Below are 19,210 nucleotides of genomic sequence, written 5' to 3'. Positions count from 1 at the left end.
AGTAGGCAGGACAGTGGATGCTTTGGCATGGAAATATAAGCCTCTCACTTTACAGATATGGAAACTGAGGCCTCTGGGGGTAAACTTAACAAGTTCTTTGTAATTCCAAAGCTACTTAGCAGAGATAGGAATAAAACTCTGGCCACTGAACTTGCATGACCATGCCATTTCCATTGTGCCACAGATGCCTCCCCTAAATAATCTCAAATCCTTTCTATTCTAAATTTCTACGTAGCACCCTAAATAAAATGAGTGGCCATTCCACTAACTAGGAAAGGCTTAAATCTTAAATCCATTTGGTGACATTGGCAATCTGCAAAATTAAGCATATACCCTAAAAAATTGCTATCCATTTTTTTTAATAATTCAATTCTTGGGGCAGCTAGGTGGCGCAGTGGATAGAGCACCGGCCCTGGATTCAGGAGGACCCGAGTTCAAATCCAGCCTCAGACACTTAATACTTACTAGCTGTGTGACCCTGGGCAAGTCACTTAACCCCAATTGCCTCACCCCCCCCCCAAAAAAAATTCAATTCTACTTTAAGGAAAAAAAATGTATTTCTAGAACCCCTAAAGCAGCCTAGCAGTTAAGTTTAGGAAAATGTGCTCATTATATCTTATTCTGTTCATTTTTAACAATTCATTCTTCCCCCATCAATATGCTTCCCTACTTGTGAGCTATGGGCAAGTAACTATTTATTTACAAGGTCACCCCATAAAGGATGACCTATCTTTAAAGATAAAAGGTAGGAAAAAGGCAGTGAGCTCCCAACCTCATGACACAATCACTCCAAAAAACATCCAAATAATGCCATAGAAAAATGCCCAGAGCAGTAAAACTCACAGAAGAATGTGCTGAAATCATCTTCTAACCAAGAACGGCTTGGAGGTCAGAAGGAGGGAGCTGCTGTGCTGATACAGGAGTTGAGCCCAACCCCACAGTCACCCTGACACAGATCCAGTCCCAGACAACCACAACACACAAAGCTGGTTGATTAGCAAGTTGGTCTGGGGTCATCTAGGACCAGGAAACAGGCCGGGTGAGTGAAAAACCTGATTCTCCTTAAATCATACCACCTGGGACTTTTTTTTTTTTTTTGGAGTGAGGCAATTGGGGTTAAGTGACTTGCCCAGGGTCACACAGCTAGTAAGTGTTAAGTGTCTGAGGCCGGATTTGAACCCAGGTACTCCTGACTCCCGGGCCAGTGCTCTATCCACTGCGGCACCTAGCTGCCCCAACCTGGGACTTCTTAAGCTTGGGATACTGCAGCCTGGAAACAGTGCCTCACTTTAAGGAGCTAAAAGTCAAGTAAAAGAAAGGCAAGATGAGCAGACAGAAAAAGGTTAGGACCACAGAAAGTTTCTTCAGTAACAAGGAAGACCGGGGGCAGCTAGGTGGCGCAGTGGATAAAGCACTGGCCCTGGATTCAGGAGAACCTGAGTTCAAATCCAGCCTCAGACACTTGACACTTTAATAGCTGTGTGACCCAGGGCAAGTCACTTAACCCTCATTGCCCCCCCCCCAATAAATAAATAAATAAATAAATAAATAAATAAGTAAGTAAGTAAGTAAGTAAGTAAGTAAATAAATAAATAAATAAATAAATAAATAAATAAATAAATAAAATAAAAAACAAGAAAGACCAAGGGGCACCCTGAGAGGAAGATGTCAACATCAGGGCCCCTATATCTAAAGCTTCCAAGAAAAATACGAATTGGTCTCAGGCCATAGAGGTGCTCAAAAAGGACTTTGAAGACAAAGTTAGAGAGGTAGAGGAAGAAATGGAAAGAGAAATGAGGGTGATGCAGGAAAGACATGAGAAAAAAGTCAACAGTTTGAAAAGTCAAATTGGCCAAATGGAAAAGGAGGTACAAAAGCTCTCTGAGGAAAATAATTGCCTAGGAATTAGGATTGAACAAATGGAAACCAGTGACTTTATGAGAAACCAAGACACAATAAAGCAAATCCAAATGAATAAAAAAATAGAGGGCAATGTGAAATATCTCCTGGGAAAAACTACCAACCTGGAAAATAGGTCCAGGAGAGATAATTTGAAAATTATTGGTCTACCTGAAAACCATAATCAAAGAAAGAGCTTAGACACCATCTTCCAAGATATTCTCAGGGAAAATTGCCCTGAAATTCTAGAAGAAGAAGAAGCTAAAATAGAAATTGAAAGAATCCACCGATCACCTCCAGAAAGAGATCCCAAAAGGAAAACTCCTAGGAATATTATAGCCAAATTCCAGAGCTCTCAGGTCAAGGAGAAAATATTGCAAGCTGCCAAAAAGAAAGAATTCAAGTACTGTGGAGCCCCAGTCAGGATAGCATAAAATCTAGCAGCTTCTACATTAAAGGACCAGAGGGCATGGAATATGATATTCCAAAGGGCAAAGGAAATGAGATTACAACCAAGAATCACCTACCCAGCAAAACTCAGCATAATCTTTCAGCGGAAAAAATGGGACTTTAATGAAAAAGAAGACTTTCAGATATTTGTGATGAAAAGACCTGAACTGAATGGCAAATTTGACTTTCAAATACAAGACCCTAGAGAACCATAAAAAAATTGGAGCTGGGGGACATACCTGGGGTCACACAGTGGGTGACTGTCTTGTGTCTGAGGCTGGGTTTTGGCTGGGATCCCCCTGGGTCCAGGGGTGATGCTTTGTCCACTGTGTCACTTAGCTAGGTGATGACATCTTTAGGGCTAAATTGAGGGGTAAAGGGAATTCATTGGGGGAGGGGGAAGGGCAGAGGTGAAATCCTACATGAAAGTAACAGGAAAAGGCTTATGGAGTGAGGGAAGAGATGGGGAGGAGCAGGGCAGTAAATGAATTTTATGCTCATCAGAAAAGGTTCAAAGACCTTAAACTCATCAGAGCTGCCTCAAGGAGGGATTAACAGACACACCCAACTGGGTGGAGTAATCTATTTAATCTGGGCAGTAAATGAGCCTAACACTCATCAGAATTGGCTCAAAGACCTCAATCTCATTAGAATTGGCTCAAGGAGGGAATAATGTACACACTCAATTGGGTAGAGTAATCTCTCTAACCCGGCAGGAAAATAGGAGGGGAAGGGGATAAAGAGAGAGGGGCAAAAGAAGGAAGGGAAGAGTAGGGGAGGGGACAGACAGAAGCAAATCCCTTTTGAAGAGTAATAGGATGAAAGAAGATGGATAATAGAATAAATATCATAGGGAAGGGAATAGGATGGAAGGGAAACAGTTTACAAGAGTAATCATGAAAAAGAGAAAAGGGGGAAAAATTGTACAAGAAATATTTATAGCAACTCTTGGTGGAGGCTAAGAATTGAGAATCAAGGGAATGTCCATCAATTGAGGAATGATGGAAAAAGCTGTGCTATATGATTGCAGTGGAATGGTCTTCTGCTACAGGAAATGACAAACAGGATGATCCCCAAAAAACCTGGAAAGACTAATGAACATCGATGTATAGTGAAGTGAGCAGAGCTGGGAGGATATTGTGCATGGTGACAGCAGTATTGTTCAATGAGCTTATGTTCAATTGTTCAATTGTGAATGACTTAACTACTCTCAGCAATGCAATGATCCAAGACAATCCCAAGGAACTAATGAGGAAGCTTACTATGCACCCCTATAGAAAGAACTGATAAAAAGAACACTTGTGAATTGTACATATATAATGTGGTTGCAATCTTGTGGAGGGGGGGAAGAAAGGGAGGGAGAAAAATTTGGAACTCTAAATCTTATCAAAATGAACGTTGAAGGGGCAGCTAGATGGAGCAGTGGATAAAGCACCAGCCCTGAATCTGACCTCAGACACTTAACACTTACTAGCTGTGTGACCCTAGGCAAGTCACTTAACCCCAATTGCCTCACCCAAAAAAAAAAAAGAATGTTGAAAAGTACCCTTACATGTAACTGCACAATAAAATAAATAAAGAGTTAAAAAAAAAAAGATAAAAGGTATGTAAATTAGACATCCACCAAACTTCTTCCCTACTCTCAAAGGATTTACTACTTCCCACAATCCACATTTTGCGGAGAAGCCAACAATATGTTTCAAAGGCTATCCCCTATAACAAGGACATAGAACAAATTGAGATCATAATTACTGATTCAAAGGGATAAGATAAGAGGCTTTGAGGAACAGATGGGATCATGACTTCAAAAAATATGGGCCTCTAAGGTCAAGAAGTGCAGGAGTCAAATAGATATTTGATATCTGGGAAAGGTTTCCAGACTGAAGACTAGGAAAAAGCTGCAGTAAGCAAAGTTTGCAAGCAAGAGGACATACCACCAGAACCCATGATGTCTCTAATTCCATAGTAAACACATAAAAAATTTTTAAGCTAAAGGTAAAACAGCCATTAAAAAATAATTCCACCTCCATCCCAGAAGAAGGCAACAATGAAAAAAAACATTGACCCTAATTCCTCCAGATGCTTGTTAGGCACCGAGTTTGGAGGACAGTTTACAAAAGTTATTTTTTCTATTTCACAAAAAAAAAAAAGCAAAGAATCAATCTGCTCTTGTATTACTCTAGTTTTTAAGTCAGTGAAATTCTGTTCAAAAAACATTCATCTTAAATCAAAGATTCATTCATTCAACACAAATAGTGTTTTATTAAGCATGTTTTAAAGTCAGGGTAGTTCCTACCCTCAAGAAGCTCACAATCAAGGACGATGAGGTACACAAATAATATAAATGCACAGAAGAGGTATAAAGTACTCCAAGAGTTCCAAGGAATGAAAAATAATTTCTATCTTGGGAAAAATGGGAAGTTAGAAAAGATTTCATGGAAGAGGTGACATCTGAACTGAGTTTTGACAGATGCTTATGATTTCCACAGGTACAGATGAGATAGGAGGGGGAAAGAAGCTTGGGCTATGGCCAAAAACAGTGAGTAATCTCATTTTTCACAAGTACAGAATACATGGAAGAGACAAGCAAAAGGCAAAGCTGAAAAGGTAAGGTGGAAGCAGGCTGTGAAAGCAGAGAGCACTGAATGACAGTCTAAGGGAATCTAGAGTTTATTTCATACACAGTAGGGAGTCTTTTAAGATTTCTGAGGAGTGGAATAACCCGATCAAATCTCTGTATGTTGGAGTTAAGAAAAGGCAAAATGAAAGCAAGAAAACTGGTGGAAACTAAAAAAGTTGCTAAAAGAGTCAAGTTGAAATACATTTTCATTTTCCCTCTGTTTACAAAATGCTTGAATTGGATGAGACCATCATTTGATTCAACAAACATCAATTCCTGTGGAAAATAAATCTGCTTAAAGAAGAGAATTGTCATTTCTGCCCTCTTATTAGATTGTCAAAACTTTCAGGTAAGAAAATCAACAGGTTGTGGTTATTTCTTTCTTTCTTTCTTTCTTTCTTTCTTTCTTTCTTTCTTTCTTTCTTTCTTTCTTTCTTTCTTTCTATCTATCTATCCATACATACATAGCCGCAATGTGAAGAATTAGTGGATTAAAAAAGTCAATATATTTGTTTTTTGGGTTTTTTTGGGTTTTTTGTGGGGCAATGAGGGTTAAGTGACTTGCCCAGGGTCACACAGCTAGTGTCAAGTGTCTGAAGCTGGATTTGAACTCAGGTCCTCCTGAATCCAGGTCTGTTGCTTTATCCACTGTGCCACCCAGCTACCCCCAACAGTCAATATATTAAAATCAGATTTCTTATTTTTACATATAAATTCTCAAACTCACAAGGATTATAAACAGATTATAAAGAGACAAAAAGTTGGAAAGAAATAAAAGCAAAAAAGAGAACTGTAAATTAAATTCTTAGTCAATATATCCTATTTGTAACACCTGAAAAATACAAATCATCCTTCATTCACATTTTTCATTAGAAATATCAATATATTTTTTTAAAGTATAACAAGTTCATCCTACTAGATACAATCTGAGAAAATGCATTTTGCTACATGTAGATAATCCTATATTTTATATTCCCAAATGTCTCTTTCTCCTAAGGAATTACAACTACTGAAAGACACAAGTTCTGAGTATGAATTTCAGCCTAATTGTACTAGGCTAAGCAAACTCCAACTCTTAAAGAACCTGAAGAACGAATGAGGCAAGGATGATAGTCTCTAGGGGAATGAAATGGGGAGGGAGGAAGAGCGTGCACCTAATAGCCAGCAAATTCACAAGTACTTTAATGATTTTTTTTTAAATGCCAAGGGACAGAAAAAGAAAGTGCTGAGGAAAGAAAACGAAAATTAGGGGTAAGGAAAAAAGCAATGCTTTTGCTTGAGTGCTTACAAGGAATTTAACAAAAAGCAAAGAAATCCAAGCAGACCACATTCATCCTGCAGAATTATGTAAAGCTGTCATCTTGGCTTATAAAAGAATATAAAGGAAAAAAGAAGCAAATCTTGTACTTTGGCATACACCAGTTCAATACTTTCTGGCAAACCAGCAATGGAAAAGGAATGAAGTAAGTACCAAAGACAAATCCACAAAGAGAAATACCATTAATAATCCTGCCCTCTTCCCAATCCCACCACAGCTCTCCACCCCCCACCATCCCCCCCAAAAAAACAGCTGAACACAAAACAGAAAAACAGGTCTTTCTATAGAATTACTTCATGCTTGAAAGGAGCCAAATTGCATTGATTAATTTGCTAAATGGCTTATCTTGATTCTTGGTAGAAATGACTTGCGTGCAACCACATCTAGAGTAACAGAAGAACCACACAAAAATAAAATAATAATGATGGAATGGGGAAATGCCATGGGAAGGAGAAGCTAGAGATGAGGAAATGGAAAGTAGAAGAAGCAGTCTAATAGAAATAAAAAGCAAAATGTGTTCAGATGTTAATTTCATGCAGCACAGGTTTACATCATACATACCCAGATAGGATCGCCTGGGCGGAACTTTGATTTCTTCATCCTTACTATCTGCAGCTATATTTTTTAAATTTAAAAAAAAAAAACAGAAAAGGAAGAAAAGAAGACAAAAATAGACGAGTTTGAGACGCAAGTAAGTGATTTTATCTCCCCACCCTTCTCTTCTTTTTAACACCTTAAAAGGAAAAGGCCACAATTCTTGAGATTTCTGTACTTTTTAGAATTGTCTTTCCTGCTCACTTCCCCATCATTCCAAACACCTTACTCCACCCACACACAACACCCATCCATGCCCTCCCCACCTGTTCCCCTATACTTTTATCCCTTCACCTTCCAACATTTAAAGGGGAAAAAAAAGCAAAAACTCCCCATACAGATTTGACAAAGCCTAAAATGAAAATAAAGCCACCTAGCTTAACTCTAACTCTTCAGAGAGCTATGTTAAAAGAAAAGGAAATTAAAAGGGAAAACTGAGGGAAAAAAAATCTCACATCAAGTTTCTCTGATAAAAACCTCATCTCTCTCTCTCTCTCTCTCTCTCTCTCTCTCTCTCTCTCTCTCTCTCACACACACACACACACACACACACACGGAACTGATTCAAATTTGTAAGAAAAAGAGCCATTCCTCCATTAATAAAATGATCTAAAGATACAAACAGGCTGTTCTCAAGGGAAGAAATACAGGCTATGACCATGTGAAAAAATTCTCCAAATAATTATTAATTAGAGAAATGGAAATTAAAACAGATGATTAAAACAATTCTGAGTTCATCCCACCCTTCCTCAGGGTGGCAAGAACGGCCAAAAAAAAAAAAAAAAGGAAAAATTATAAATGTTGGAGAAGCTGTGGGAAAACAGGCAAATTTATGCACCATTAGAGGACCTATAAATGAATACAACCATAATGGAGAGATAGTTGGAATTATACACAAAAAGATACTAAACTGTGTGTGCCTTTTGAACCACTATACCACTCACTGTTAGGCCTATACTCCAAAAAAAAGATCAAAGAAAAAGCAAAAGGTTGTTTATATCCAAAAATATTTGTAGAAGCTCTTTTTGTGGCATCAAAAAAAAACTGGAAATTAAGAGGTTGTCTAACAATCGAAGAATGGCTGAATAAGTTGTAAATTATATGTATGAGATGGGAGTGCTACTGTGCTGCAAGAAATGAGGAAGTAACAAAAAAAAAGAAATGAGGAAATAGATGATTTCAAAAGAGACCTGGAAAGATTTGTATAAACTGATGTAGCATGAAGTGAGCAGAATCTGGAGAACAATTTGTACTAAAAAGTCAATATTTTAAAAATGAACAATTTTGAGGGCCTTTTTAAAATGATGAAGAATTAAATAAGCAGAACCAGAAGAATTTATACAATAACAGCAACACAGCAAAAAAACAAATAACTGAAAATTGTAATTACTTTGATCAATACAAATGACCATTGATAAAACATGCTATGTCATCACAGAAATGTCACTGATTTGGGCTGTAGAATGAGACATATAAACTTTCTTATATAGGTGTTAAGGGAATTTGTTGTGTTTATACATATTTGGGGAATGGGAGGGAAAGAAAAAAGAATTCTGTTAATTAAGAAAAACCTGAAAGGTGATAGGATTGTAACAGACGTAAAATATCCTATATACTTTCAGAGCATAAAACTGTTGTTAGTTTTATTTAGCTGGTTTGTTTTATTTTAAGTGACCTCTCACAAAGTGGAAATAATCTGTAAATTTTTGTAATGTAAAACAAAACTATCAATAAAACTTTTTTAAAAAGGAAAGAAATGCAGAGACATGATGGAATATGTCACTTTCGGAAGAAAACCTTGTCATTCTCCTACCTAAAAACAAATGCCACAAGTTGGTCCAGAGATAAAATTGCCAATTCACTCTCAAACACAACTTTTCATTTTCTTCTTTTCTACTGCAAAACTGCAATGGGCATCCAATGCATTCTCTGAATGAAGTCAAGAAAGCTCATTGTTATTTGCTCCTTCTTCCATTTACTTCATAAGATACTAATTTGTTATGACCTTCATAAAGGTCAAGGAATAGACTTAGGTAACACAAAATAGTTATAACTAAATCAATGGCTCAGCACTGATAAAGAGTTAAGATCTGAGAGACAACAGCAACGCGACAGAGTGGGACTTTGGAGATGTCATCTTCATGGTAATAGTAGTGGTAGTGCTGCTGGTGGTGGTGGTAGTAAGTAGTTGGTTGTAGTAGCAGCAAATATTTATATAGCACCTACTATAGGCCAGGCACTATACTAAACACTTTACAAATAATATTCCATTTGATCCTTACAACAACACTGGGAGGTGGATACTATTATTATTTCCATTTTGCAGATAAGAAACATAAAATAAATAGAAGTCACTTGCCAAGGTCACATAGCTAATACCATCTGAGGCCACATTTGAACTCAGGTCTTCCTAACTCCAGATTCAGTACCCTATGCACCAAGCTGTCTCCATTAAGTTAGATGGCCTTTATTTTCCAGTGCCTCAATTTCCTCAGTTTTATAAATATAAGTCTAAGGATCTATTTATTTAACAAAACAGAGAGCTCTTCCAGGAACCTAGATTCACCACTTACTAAGGACCCTGGACCATCACACAGCCTTATCTTTTTTTTTTTTTTTTTTTGGTGAGGCAATTGGGGTTAAGTGACTTGCCCAGGGTCACACAGTAAGTGTTAAGTATCTGAGGCCGCATTTGAACTCAGGTCCTCCTGACTCCAGGGCCAGTGCTCTATACACTGCGCCACCTGGCTGCCCCTAGCCTTATCTTCTTTAAAGAAAGGATAAAAATATTTGCAATAACTACCTCTCACAAAAAAAAAAAAAAAGAACTACCTCTCAAAGGGATGTTGTAAAGAAAGTAAAGTGCTTTGTAAAATATAGAGTCTAATATAAATTAACAAAAATGGCCCCATAAAGCTATTTTCAAGGACACATTAAACTAAATGTCAGCTGTAAATGGGGAAATACTACCTATTTATTTTAACGAGAGAGTCTAATGTCCATCTTAGAAGGCTAAGTGCATAAAAGGGAACTAGTAATAGCTGCAGGGGAGGAACAGTCTTAGCACTGAATCTACTATGCCCTAGAAAAGGGGCTCTAAACCTGGGAACCCATGGACTGTTTTTTTCCTAAAATTCTGAAAACTGTATTTCAATGCAATCAGTTTCCTTTGTAATCTGCTTCTTCACCTGACTGCCCAAGGCATCCAGGACATAAAAGGTTAAGAACTTCTGTCCTAGAGCTCCCTTAGTATTATTTTTTGAAGAGCTCAAGCACTTCTCTCCACTCCCTCATACCTATTGTACTAAAACCCCATTTAAAGTATTCTGCTAACTTACAAATAGATATTACCCACAGCCCTAAAATAGAACAGAGAGCCAAAAGCACCAAGCTGGAAACAACATAGGTATTTTGATTTTATTTCATTTTGTTTCTGGGGAAAAACAGAAAAAAGAAATAAAAAAGCAATAACTCATTTATTGGGACCATAAAGAAAATGTCTGACCAGAGCTATGGGTCATTTCTTTAAGACAACATTAGATTAGGCAGCCTTTGAAATGAAATTTTATTAGCAAATAATGGTAAACAAACACAAATGCAAATTTAACAACTTGTAGTATCCACAGCAGCACTCAACATACAGAGCAGGCACTGTCTAAATGACTACTGATGGGTTCTAGCTGCAGGAAATAACCAAAAACAAAAGTAGAACACACACCCAATATACAAATATCCTCCTTCCCTTCCCCAGTTTCCTTTTCTCTCAATGATTCATGTGTTGTATCTGAACATTACAGAACATTACAGGTGCTCCTATATTATTGGGTCTTGATTAAGAGCCAAAGGGGAGGGCAGCTAGGTGGCACAGTAGATAAAGCACCGGCCCTGGAGTTGGCAGGACCTGAACTCATAATCCAGCCTCAGACACTTGACACTTACTAGCTGTGTGACCCTGGGCAAGTCACTTAACCTTCATTGCCCTGCCCCCCAAAAAAGAGTTAAGTGATGTTATCTTTATTCTGTGGATGAGGAAACTGAAGCAGGCTGAGGTTAAAGGACTTGTCCAAGGTGACACAGCTAAGTAAGTGTCTGAGGTCAAATTTGGTCTTCCTTACTCCAGGTCCACCATCCTAGTCACTGCACTAAGCTCTGCACTGCTAACCTGGATACTTGGCTTCTTTTGGCCAGGTATCATTAATTCTCTATGTCAGATAACTTCTGAGTTCCTGTCTACCTGTAACATTCTATGATTTGATTTTATTTTTATGTTTAATCTGTTGGCTCCTATAGAGAGAGAGACAGCTACCCATTGTATTGAGTGCTAGGTCTGGTGTTAGGAAGACCTTAGTTCAAATGTGGTCTCAGATACTTAACTAGCTGTTATCACCCTAGGCAAGTCACTTAACCTCCGTTTGCCTTAGTTTTCCTCACTTTACAAATAAGGATGATAATAATACCTACCTCACAGAGTTCTTCTTTTTTTTTTTTTTTTTAGTGAGGCAATTGGGGTTAAGTGACTTGCCCAGGGTCACACAGCTAGTAAGTGTTAAGTGTCTGAGGTCGGATTTGAACTCAGGTACTCCTGACTCCAGGGCTGGTGCTCTATCCACTGCGCCGCCTAGCTGCCCCTCACAGAGTTCTTAATGAAGTTCAGATGAGATCATATTTGTAAAAAGTACTCAGTGCTTGGCATATAGTAGGTGCTAAATAAATTCTTATTCCTTCCCCTTTGACTATTTTTATTTTTATTTTATTCATCTAGCTGCCCCCATCACTTAACTCTTAAAGTTGTTCTAAAGATAAAATTAAATAATCTTTATAAAATACCTTGGCAATGTTTAAAAAAGTATCTAGGCATTATTATAAAAATGTGATTATCTGGGCCTTTAGTTTTTATTTCTTCTATCTCCAGTTTCCTATCTCCTGATCAACTTTCTATTCATTTATCCTGCCCCCAGAAGATTAGTCAAAGGAATCTAAAAGGGTGAGATAAATCTCAACATGAGTAACTTGACAGTGGCTGTAAAACAGGGGTTCTTAACTATTTTGGTGACAAGGATCCCTTTGGCAGTCTAGGGAAACTCACAGACCCCCTTCTCAGATTAATTTTTAAAAATTATATTGAAATAAAGTTATCAAAGTATTAGAAGGAAGGAAGAGAAAGAAGGAAAGAAGAGAAAGAAGAGAAAGAAAGAAGAGAAAGAAAGAAGAGAAAGAAAGAAAGGAAGGAAGGAAGGAAGGAAGGAAGGAAGGAAGGAAGGAAGGAAGGAAGGAAGGAAGGAAGGAAGGAAGGAAGGAAGGAAGGAAGGAAGGAAGGAAGGAGAAAGAAACCAAAGTCACAGACCCCAGATTAAGAATCCTTGCTCTAGAGGGCAGCTAGGCAGCACAGTGGATAGAGCACCAGCCCTGGAGTCAGGAGGACCTGAGTTCAAATCTAGCCTCAGACACTTGACAACTTACTAGCTGTGTGACCCTGGGCAAGTCACTTAACCCCAATTGCCTCACCAATAAATAAATAAATGAAAATAAATTTTTAAAAAAGAATCCTTGCTCTAGGGGGCAGCTAGGTGGTACAGTGGATAAAGCACCGGCCCTGGATTCGGGAGGACCTGGGTTCAAATCCGGCCTCAGACACTTGATACTTACTAGCTGTGTGGCCCTGGGCAAGTCACTTAACCCTCACTGCCCTGCAAAAAAAAAAAAAAAAAGAATCCTTGCTCTAAAATAATCCTTGCTCACCCACAGGTGAGGTGTAATTTCTCCTAATCCATCAGAAATTCAGGAATCACCTAGTGCCAAAGACCTTAAAATGCCTAATGTTCAGAAACAGTGAGGGTGTTCCAAACAAATCATGCAAGTCAAAAGAACAAGATAGTCCTCATACACAGTCATAAATAATGAATATGATTACTCCTCTTCCTGACTGCCTGTCTCATTTCGGGGGAGGAGAGGGGAAGGGAAGGAAGGCAGATAAAAATCAACTGGTAAACGGCTAAACAAACAGTAATAAAAATCCAAAAAGAAAAAGATTAATACAAAAGATTCAGGGAAGCAAAGGAATAATTATATGAACTGATAGGGTGAAGTAAACAGAACCAGGAGAACAAAATATTCACAATGCTCATGTAAATGTTAAGAACAATAAAAGTAAACATAATGATCAGGCTTAGTCCTAGAAAAGAACTGAAAAAAATCTAATTTCCCCCCTTCCAGAAGAGATGGGAAAAGGGAAGGAGAAAGGGATATAATCAGGAATTTAAAATAAAATTAATAAAAATTTTGAAAAGTTAATGGAAGGAGAGCAAAAAGATAATTATTGGCATTTATTAATCTACTGCCGCTCTGGTAGACAGAAAAAGAACAATATCATCTCCAAGAAGATCTGTGAAGAAAAGAAACTCAGAAATTTATCAACAAAGGTCCATTCAGGAAAGAGCCAAAGCTATTTTAGGGGGATTAACCAAACCATGATTGAAGCCACCACTGCATAGCAGATTAGCTGTGACTCAGATTCAGTAAGGACCTTTGGGTCCAATGTTCTTCCCACTCTGTGGTCCTATAAAGCTAGTTAGCTCCACATCTGTTCAACCTCCTTCAGTTAGTTCAAGCAAAGAAAGTATACAGTAGAGGGTGAAAGGGAAAGAATACATTCATGCTTAAAAATCTGGAAGACTTAGGAGAAGTTTTTTGTCATTTCTCAGTAAGTAAGAAAAGGAATATATACTCTAGTCACGAAAAATCCAAGCCAACAAATTCTTCCTGCTGTTTATTGCACTCAGTCTTGTTTACAGTTAGCCATACCAGCCCACAGACTGGAGGATTCTCCCAGCATGGAATCACAAAAACTAATCCCACAGGACAAAAGTTACATTTTAATTTTCTTCCAGTTTTTTTCCCCCATTCCATGCTGAAATCCTACATCACCATCCTTACTTTATAAACAGGGTAAAAATGGTTCTAAAATAATTATTTGGATTGTAAAATTAGTCCAGAATTAAGCATGGAAGTAAATAGAACAAGATATTCTTCACATATGCAAATTCATGTCATGAATACATTTAGCCTTTTCCCAGCTTGAACCAAGCACTAAAATTAATTCCTTCTACTGATCAGACAATTCCCTCTTTCTCCTATTTTCCTCTATGATGGTTTGTTTGAAGATACTGACACCAACTCTTAGGCCATGAGCTTAATCTAAGCTAGATGTTCTCATCCAAGTATGACTTGGGCTTGTTCCTAAAAGTTCTCAGTCCATCAGGAAAAGATGAATTGGTTTTATCTCCAAACAAACTACACAAGTGATCCAAATCCAACGCCTAGAAGAAATCATATGGGAAATGTGGGTAAACAGGAAATATGAAAAATACAACCCACAACATTTTTCTAAGTTACTATTGGTCAGCAGAAGCAGCATCTCCAAGAAACTAGAAGCGAACTTTAAAGAGTCTGCTATTAGCGGATGAGAATTTGGAGAGAGGAGTGACCTTAAGACTTTTTTAAACACCTATCACTGTTCTGTAAAACCCCACAGAGCAAATAGAATATTGATTCCAATTCTTCCCTCCAATAAGTTACAATAAGACCAGAGAAAATTTTATTTCAAATTTCTTCTAAAGTATTTTTTTCTGAACACATTTCACCTTGGGGAAGAGGGAGAAAAGTGCTCTAAAGAAGGTCCATGGATACAAAGAACACTATTGGGTCAGCATTCAGTTTCTAGCAGCAAGGACAGAGCCCTCAAAACTCATTAAGCTTCAGGTCAGGAAGGTGCTATTCCAAGCAAATCACTTTCAAAAAGTTTCTTTTTTTTTTCATTTAATAGAATTTTATTTTTTTCCAATTACATGTAAAGATAGCTTTTAACATTCATTTTTATAAGATTTTGAGTTCCAAATTTTTCTCCTTCCCTTCCTCCTCCAAGACAGCAAGCAATCTGAAATAGCTTATATATATATAAGAACATCTAGCTTATATATATATATATATATATATATATATATATATATATATATGTACAATCGTGTTAAACGTATTTCCACATTACTCATGTTGTGAAAGAAGAATTAGAACAAAAGGGAAAAACCATGAGAAAGAAAAAAAATAAAAATAGTCTGCTTCAATCTGCATTCAGACTCCACAGTTCTTTTTCTGGATGTGAAGAGGATTTTCCATTAAGTCTTTTGGAATTGTTGGATCACTGTATTTCTAAGAGCTAAGTCTATCACTGTTGATCATCACATAATGTTGCTGTTAAGGTGTACAATGTTCTCCTGGTTCTGCTCACTTCACTCAGAGTCAATTCATATAAGTCTTTCCAGGTTTTTCTGAAATCTGCCTGCTCATCATTTCTTATGTCACAATAGTATTCCATTATATTCATAAACCACAACTTGTTCAGCTATTCCCCAGAAGCTAGAGCCTTAGGTTTTAATACTGTGCCTTGTGTACCTAAACTATCCCACTGATCCACCACTCCATTGTTTAGCCAGTACCAAATAGCTGCTTTATAAGATAGTTTTAGAAGTAGTATGGCTAGGTCACCTTTCTTTGCATTGTTTTTATTCATTCCTTTGATATTCTTGACCTTTTGTTCTTCCAGATGAACTTTTCATTATTTTTATAGCTCCATAAAATAATTTTTGGTAGTTTGGTTGGTATGACACTGAATAAGTAAGTTAAATTAGGTAGAATTGTCATTTTATTACATTAATTTGGCCTACCCATGAGCAATTGATTTTTTCCCAATCATTTAAATCTGATTTTATTTGTGTGAAAAGTATTTTGTAATCATGTTCATATAGTTCCTGGGTTTGTCTTGGAAAGCAGACTCCCAAACATCTTATATTGCTTACAGTCATTTTAAATGGAATTTCTCCTTCTATCTCTTGATGCTAGGCTTTATTGGTCATATTTAGAAATGCTGATGATTTATGTGACTTTGCTTGGTATCCTGCAACTTTGGTAAAGTTGTTAATTACATCCAGTAGTTTTTTAGTTGATTCTCTAGGATTCTCTAAGTATACCATCGTATCATCTACAAAGATATTGTTTTGTTTCCTCATTCTATTCTAATTCCTTCTATTTCTTTTTCTTCTTTTATTGCTAATGCTAACGTTTCTAGGACAACATTGAATAATAGTGATGATGATGGGCATCCTTGTTTCACCCCAATCTTATTGGGAAAGCTTCTAGCTTATCCCCATTACATATAATGTTTACTGATGGTTTTAGAGATACAACTTACCATTTTAAGGAAAACTCCATTTATTCCTATGCTTTCTAGTGTTCTAGTGTTTTTAAAAGGAATGGGTGCTCTATTTTGTCAAAAAGTATATTCTGAACCTATTGAAAGAATCATATGATTTCTGTTGGTTTTGTTATTGATAGTCAATTATGTTAATAGTTTTCCTAATATTGGACTGGCCGTGCATTCCTCTTATAAATCACACCTGGTCATAGTGTAGTATCCTCATGATAAATTGCTATAATCTTTTTGCTAATATTGTACTTAGAATTTTTGTATCGTATTCATTAGGAAAATTGGCCTAAAATTTTCTTTCTCTGTTTTGGTTCTTCCTGATTCAGTTATCAGCACCATATCTGTGTCATAAAAGGAATTTGGTAGGACTCCTCCTTTAGTTTATACAACAGTAGAATTAATTCTTCTTTCAATGGTTGGTAGAATTTATTTATGAACCAACACATCTTGCACTGGAGATTTTTCTCTTGGGGAGTTCACTGTTAGCTTGTTCAATTTCTTTTTCTAAAATATGGTTAAGTATTTTATTTCCTCTTCTGTTAATCTGGACAATTTATATTTTTGTAAACAGTCATCCATTTCACTTAGATTATCAGATTTATTGGCATACAGGTGGGCAAAATAGTTCCTAAATATTGTTTTAATTTCCTTTAATTGCTTCATTGTTGGTGAATTCATCCTTTTCATTTCTGATACTGTTAATTTGGTTTTCTTTCTTTTTTAAAATCAAATTAACCAAAGGTTATCTATTTTATTGGATTTTTTTCCCTTAAAAATTTTCCAGCTCTTAGTTTTATTTATTAGCCTAATCGTTTTTATGCCATCCCATAAATGTCAACTTATATCTGCATCTTTTGTCTGTGTATACTCCCTTCTAACTGCCCTAAGAGACAGCTCTTAAGAGTTACAAGTATCATCTTAGCATGTAGGAATTTAATCTTATTGAATAATTTATGTTTTTTCTTTCCCATTTACCTTTTTATGCTTCTTTTGAATCTTATATTTGAAAATGAATTTTCTGTTGAGCTTTGGTCTGTTCACCAGGAATGTTTGAAAGTTCTCTATTACACTGAATATCCATTTTCCCCCAAAAGATTATAGTCAGTTTTGCTGGGTAGTTGATTCTTTGTTGTAATCCCAGGTTCTGTGCCTTCTGTAATAAATATTTCAAGCCCTCCAATCCTTTAATGTAGAAGCTGCTAAATACTATGTAATATTGACTTTGACTCTTCAATATTTGAATTGTTTCTTTCTGGCTGCTTGCAGTATTTTCTCCTTGACCTGATAATTCTGGAATTTGGCTACAATATTCCTTGGAGTATTCACTTTGGGATCTCTTTGTGGTGATCAGTGGATTCTTTCAATGACTATTTTATCCTCTGGTTCTAGAATAACAGGGCAGTTTTCCTAAGTGATTTCTTGAAAGATGCTGTTTTTTAAATCATGGGTTTCAGGTAGTCCAGTAAATCTTAAATTATTTCTCCTGGATTTATTTTGCAGGTCAATTGCTTTTCCAATGAGGTTTTTTATACTTTCTTATATTTTTTCATGTTTTTGTTTGACTGATTCTTGATGGCTCATAGAATCATTAGCTTCCAATTGCCCAATTCTAATTTTTAAGGAATTACTACCTTTTGTTCCTCCTCTTCCATTTGGCCAATTCCACTTTCTAAGGAGTTGTTTTCTTCAGTGATTTTTTTCTTCCATTTGGTCAATTGTATTTTTTAAGAAATTGTTTTCCTCGGGGCAGCTAGGTGGTGCAGTGGATAGAGCACCAGCCCTGGAGTCAGGAGTATCTGAGTTCAAATCCGGCCTCAGACACTTAACACTTACTGGCTGTGTGACCCTGGGCAAGTCACTTAACCCCAATTGCCTCACTAAAAAAAAAACAGAAAAAGAAAGAAATTGTTTTCTTCAGTCAATTTTGAATCTCTCCTGCATAACTTTCTTTTCCCAATTTTTCTTTTACCTCTCTTATTTGATTTTTTAAAATCCTTTTTGAGTTCTTCCAAGAATGCTTTTTGGGCTTGAGACCAATTCACATTGCCCTTTGAGGTTTTGCTTGTAGGCACTCTGACATTGTTTTCCTCTTCTGAGTTTGAGGTTTGCTTTTCCACAGTAGCTTTCTATGGTCAGGGCTCTTTTCTGGTTTTTACTCATTTTCAGCTGACTTTGTGACTTTTAAAATTGAACTCAGTTCCCGGGATACAGGGGGAAACTGTCCCAAGCTTCTTGTGCTGGGGGCCAGGAGTCTGGTCTCTTCTACATCAGGACCTCAGGTACTAGCAGTTTGCCCACTGTGCTTGGGTAGCCCAACCTAGTCTTGTTTGTTATGCTGGGGTTTCCAGGGCTGGCAGTTTGCCTTCTGTGCTGGGACTAGAAGTCTCACAGTTCATCTACTGTGCCATTGGCCTGCTGAGCCAAGAGCAAGGGGCTTTAGCTGATGATCTGTGCTGTCGCTAAGAGCCTCCTGCTGGCTTGCCTGGATACCATCTGCACTGAACTGCTTTCCCCTTTTACCAAGTAAAACAGACCTTTCCTGAAGTCTGAGCAGAAACAGGAGAATATTCTACAAAGTATCAGAAACACTGTGTGATGATCAACTATAATAGACTTGGCTCTTCTCAGCAATACAATTCTCCAAGACAATTCCCAAAGACTCATGATAGAAAATACTCTCCACATCCAGAAAAAGAACTTTGGAGTCTGAATGCAGATTGAAGCATACTATTTTCACTTTTTTGTGTGTGTTTTTTCTTTCTTGTGGTTTTTCCCTTTTGGTCTGATTCTTCTTTCACAACATGAAAAATGTGGAAATATGTTGAACATAATTATACATACAAAACCTTGGGGAGGAAGAAAGAGGGAAAGGAAGGAAGGGAGGGAGAAAAATTTGGAACTCAAAATCTTACAAAAATGAATGTTGAAAACTTTCTTTACATGTAATTGGAGGGAAAATACTATTAAACAATTTAAAAAATGTTTCACTCCATCTTTTTTTTTTAGGCTCTGTTGCTCCAGAATCCATTTGAAGGCTTGATTTAAAATTGTTCTGGGGGCAGCTAGATGG

General features: G+C 37.0%; 1 protein-coding gene across 3 annotated transcripts in view; it reads right to left on the bottom strand.

The window, feature by feature from the left end:
- SLC66A2 (solute carrier family 66 member 2) overlaps positions 1-19,210 on the bottom strand; it is a 181,864-nt gene that overhangs the window by 133,652 nt on the left and 29,002 nt on the right. For 2 of the 3 annotated variants that reach the window (XM_043976829.1, XM_043976828.1), the window contains exon 4: positions 6,849-6,902. The exons of the other annotated variant lie outside the window; for it this stretch is intronic. In XM_043976829.1, coding sequence (XP_043832764.1) covers positions 6,849-6,902 — 54 coding nt within the window. The remainder of the gene's footprint in view (positions 1-6,848; positions 6,903-19,210) is intronic. 3 annotated transcript variants of the gene reach the window in all.

Source organism: Dromiciops gliroides, chromosome 1 (assembly GCF_019393635.1).
Source record: "Dromiciops gliroides isolate mDroGli1 chromosome 1, mDroGli1.pri, whole genome shotgun sequence".
NCBI lineage: Eukaryota > Metazoa > Chordata > Mammalia > Microbiotheria > Microbiotheriidae > Dromiciops > Dromiciops gliroides.
This window is presented reverse-complemented; position numbering and strand designations above follow the sequence as displayed.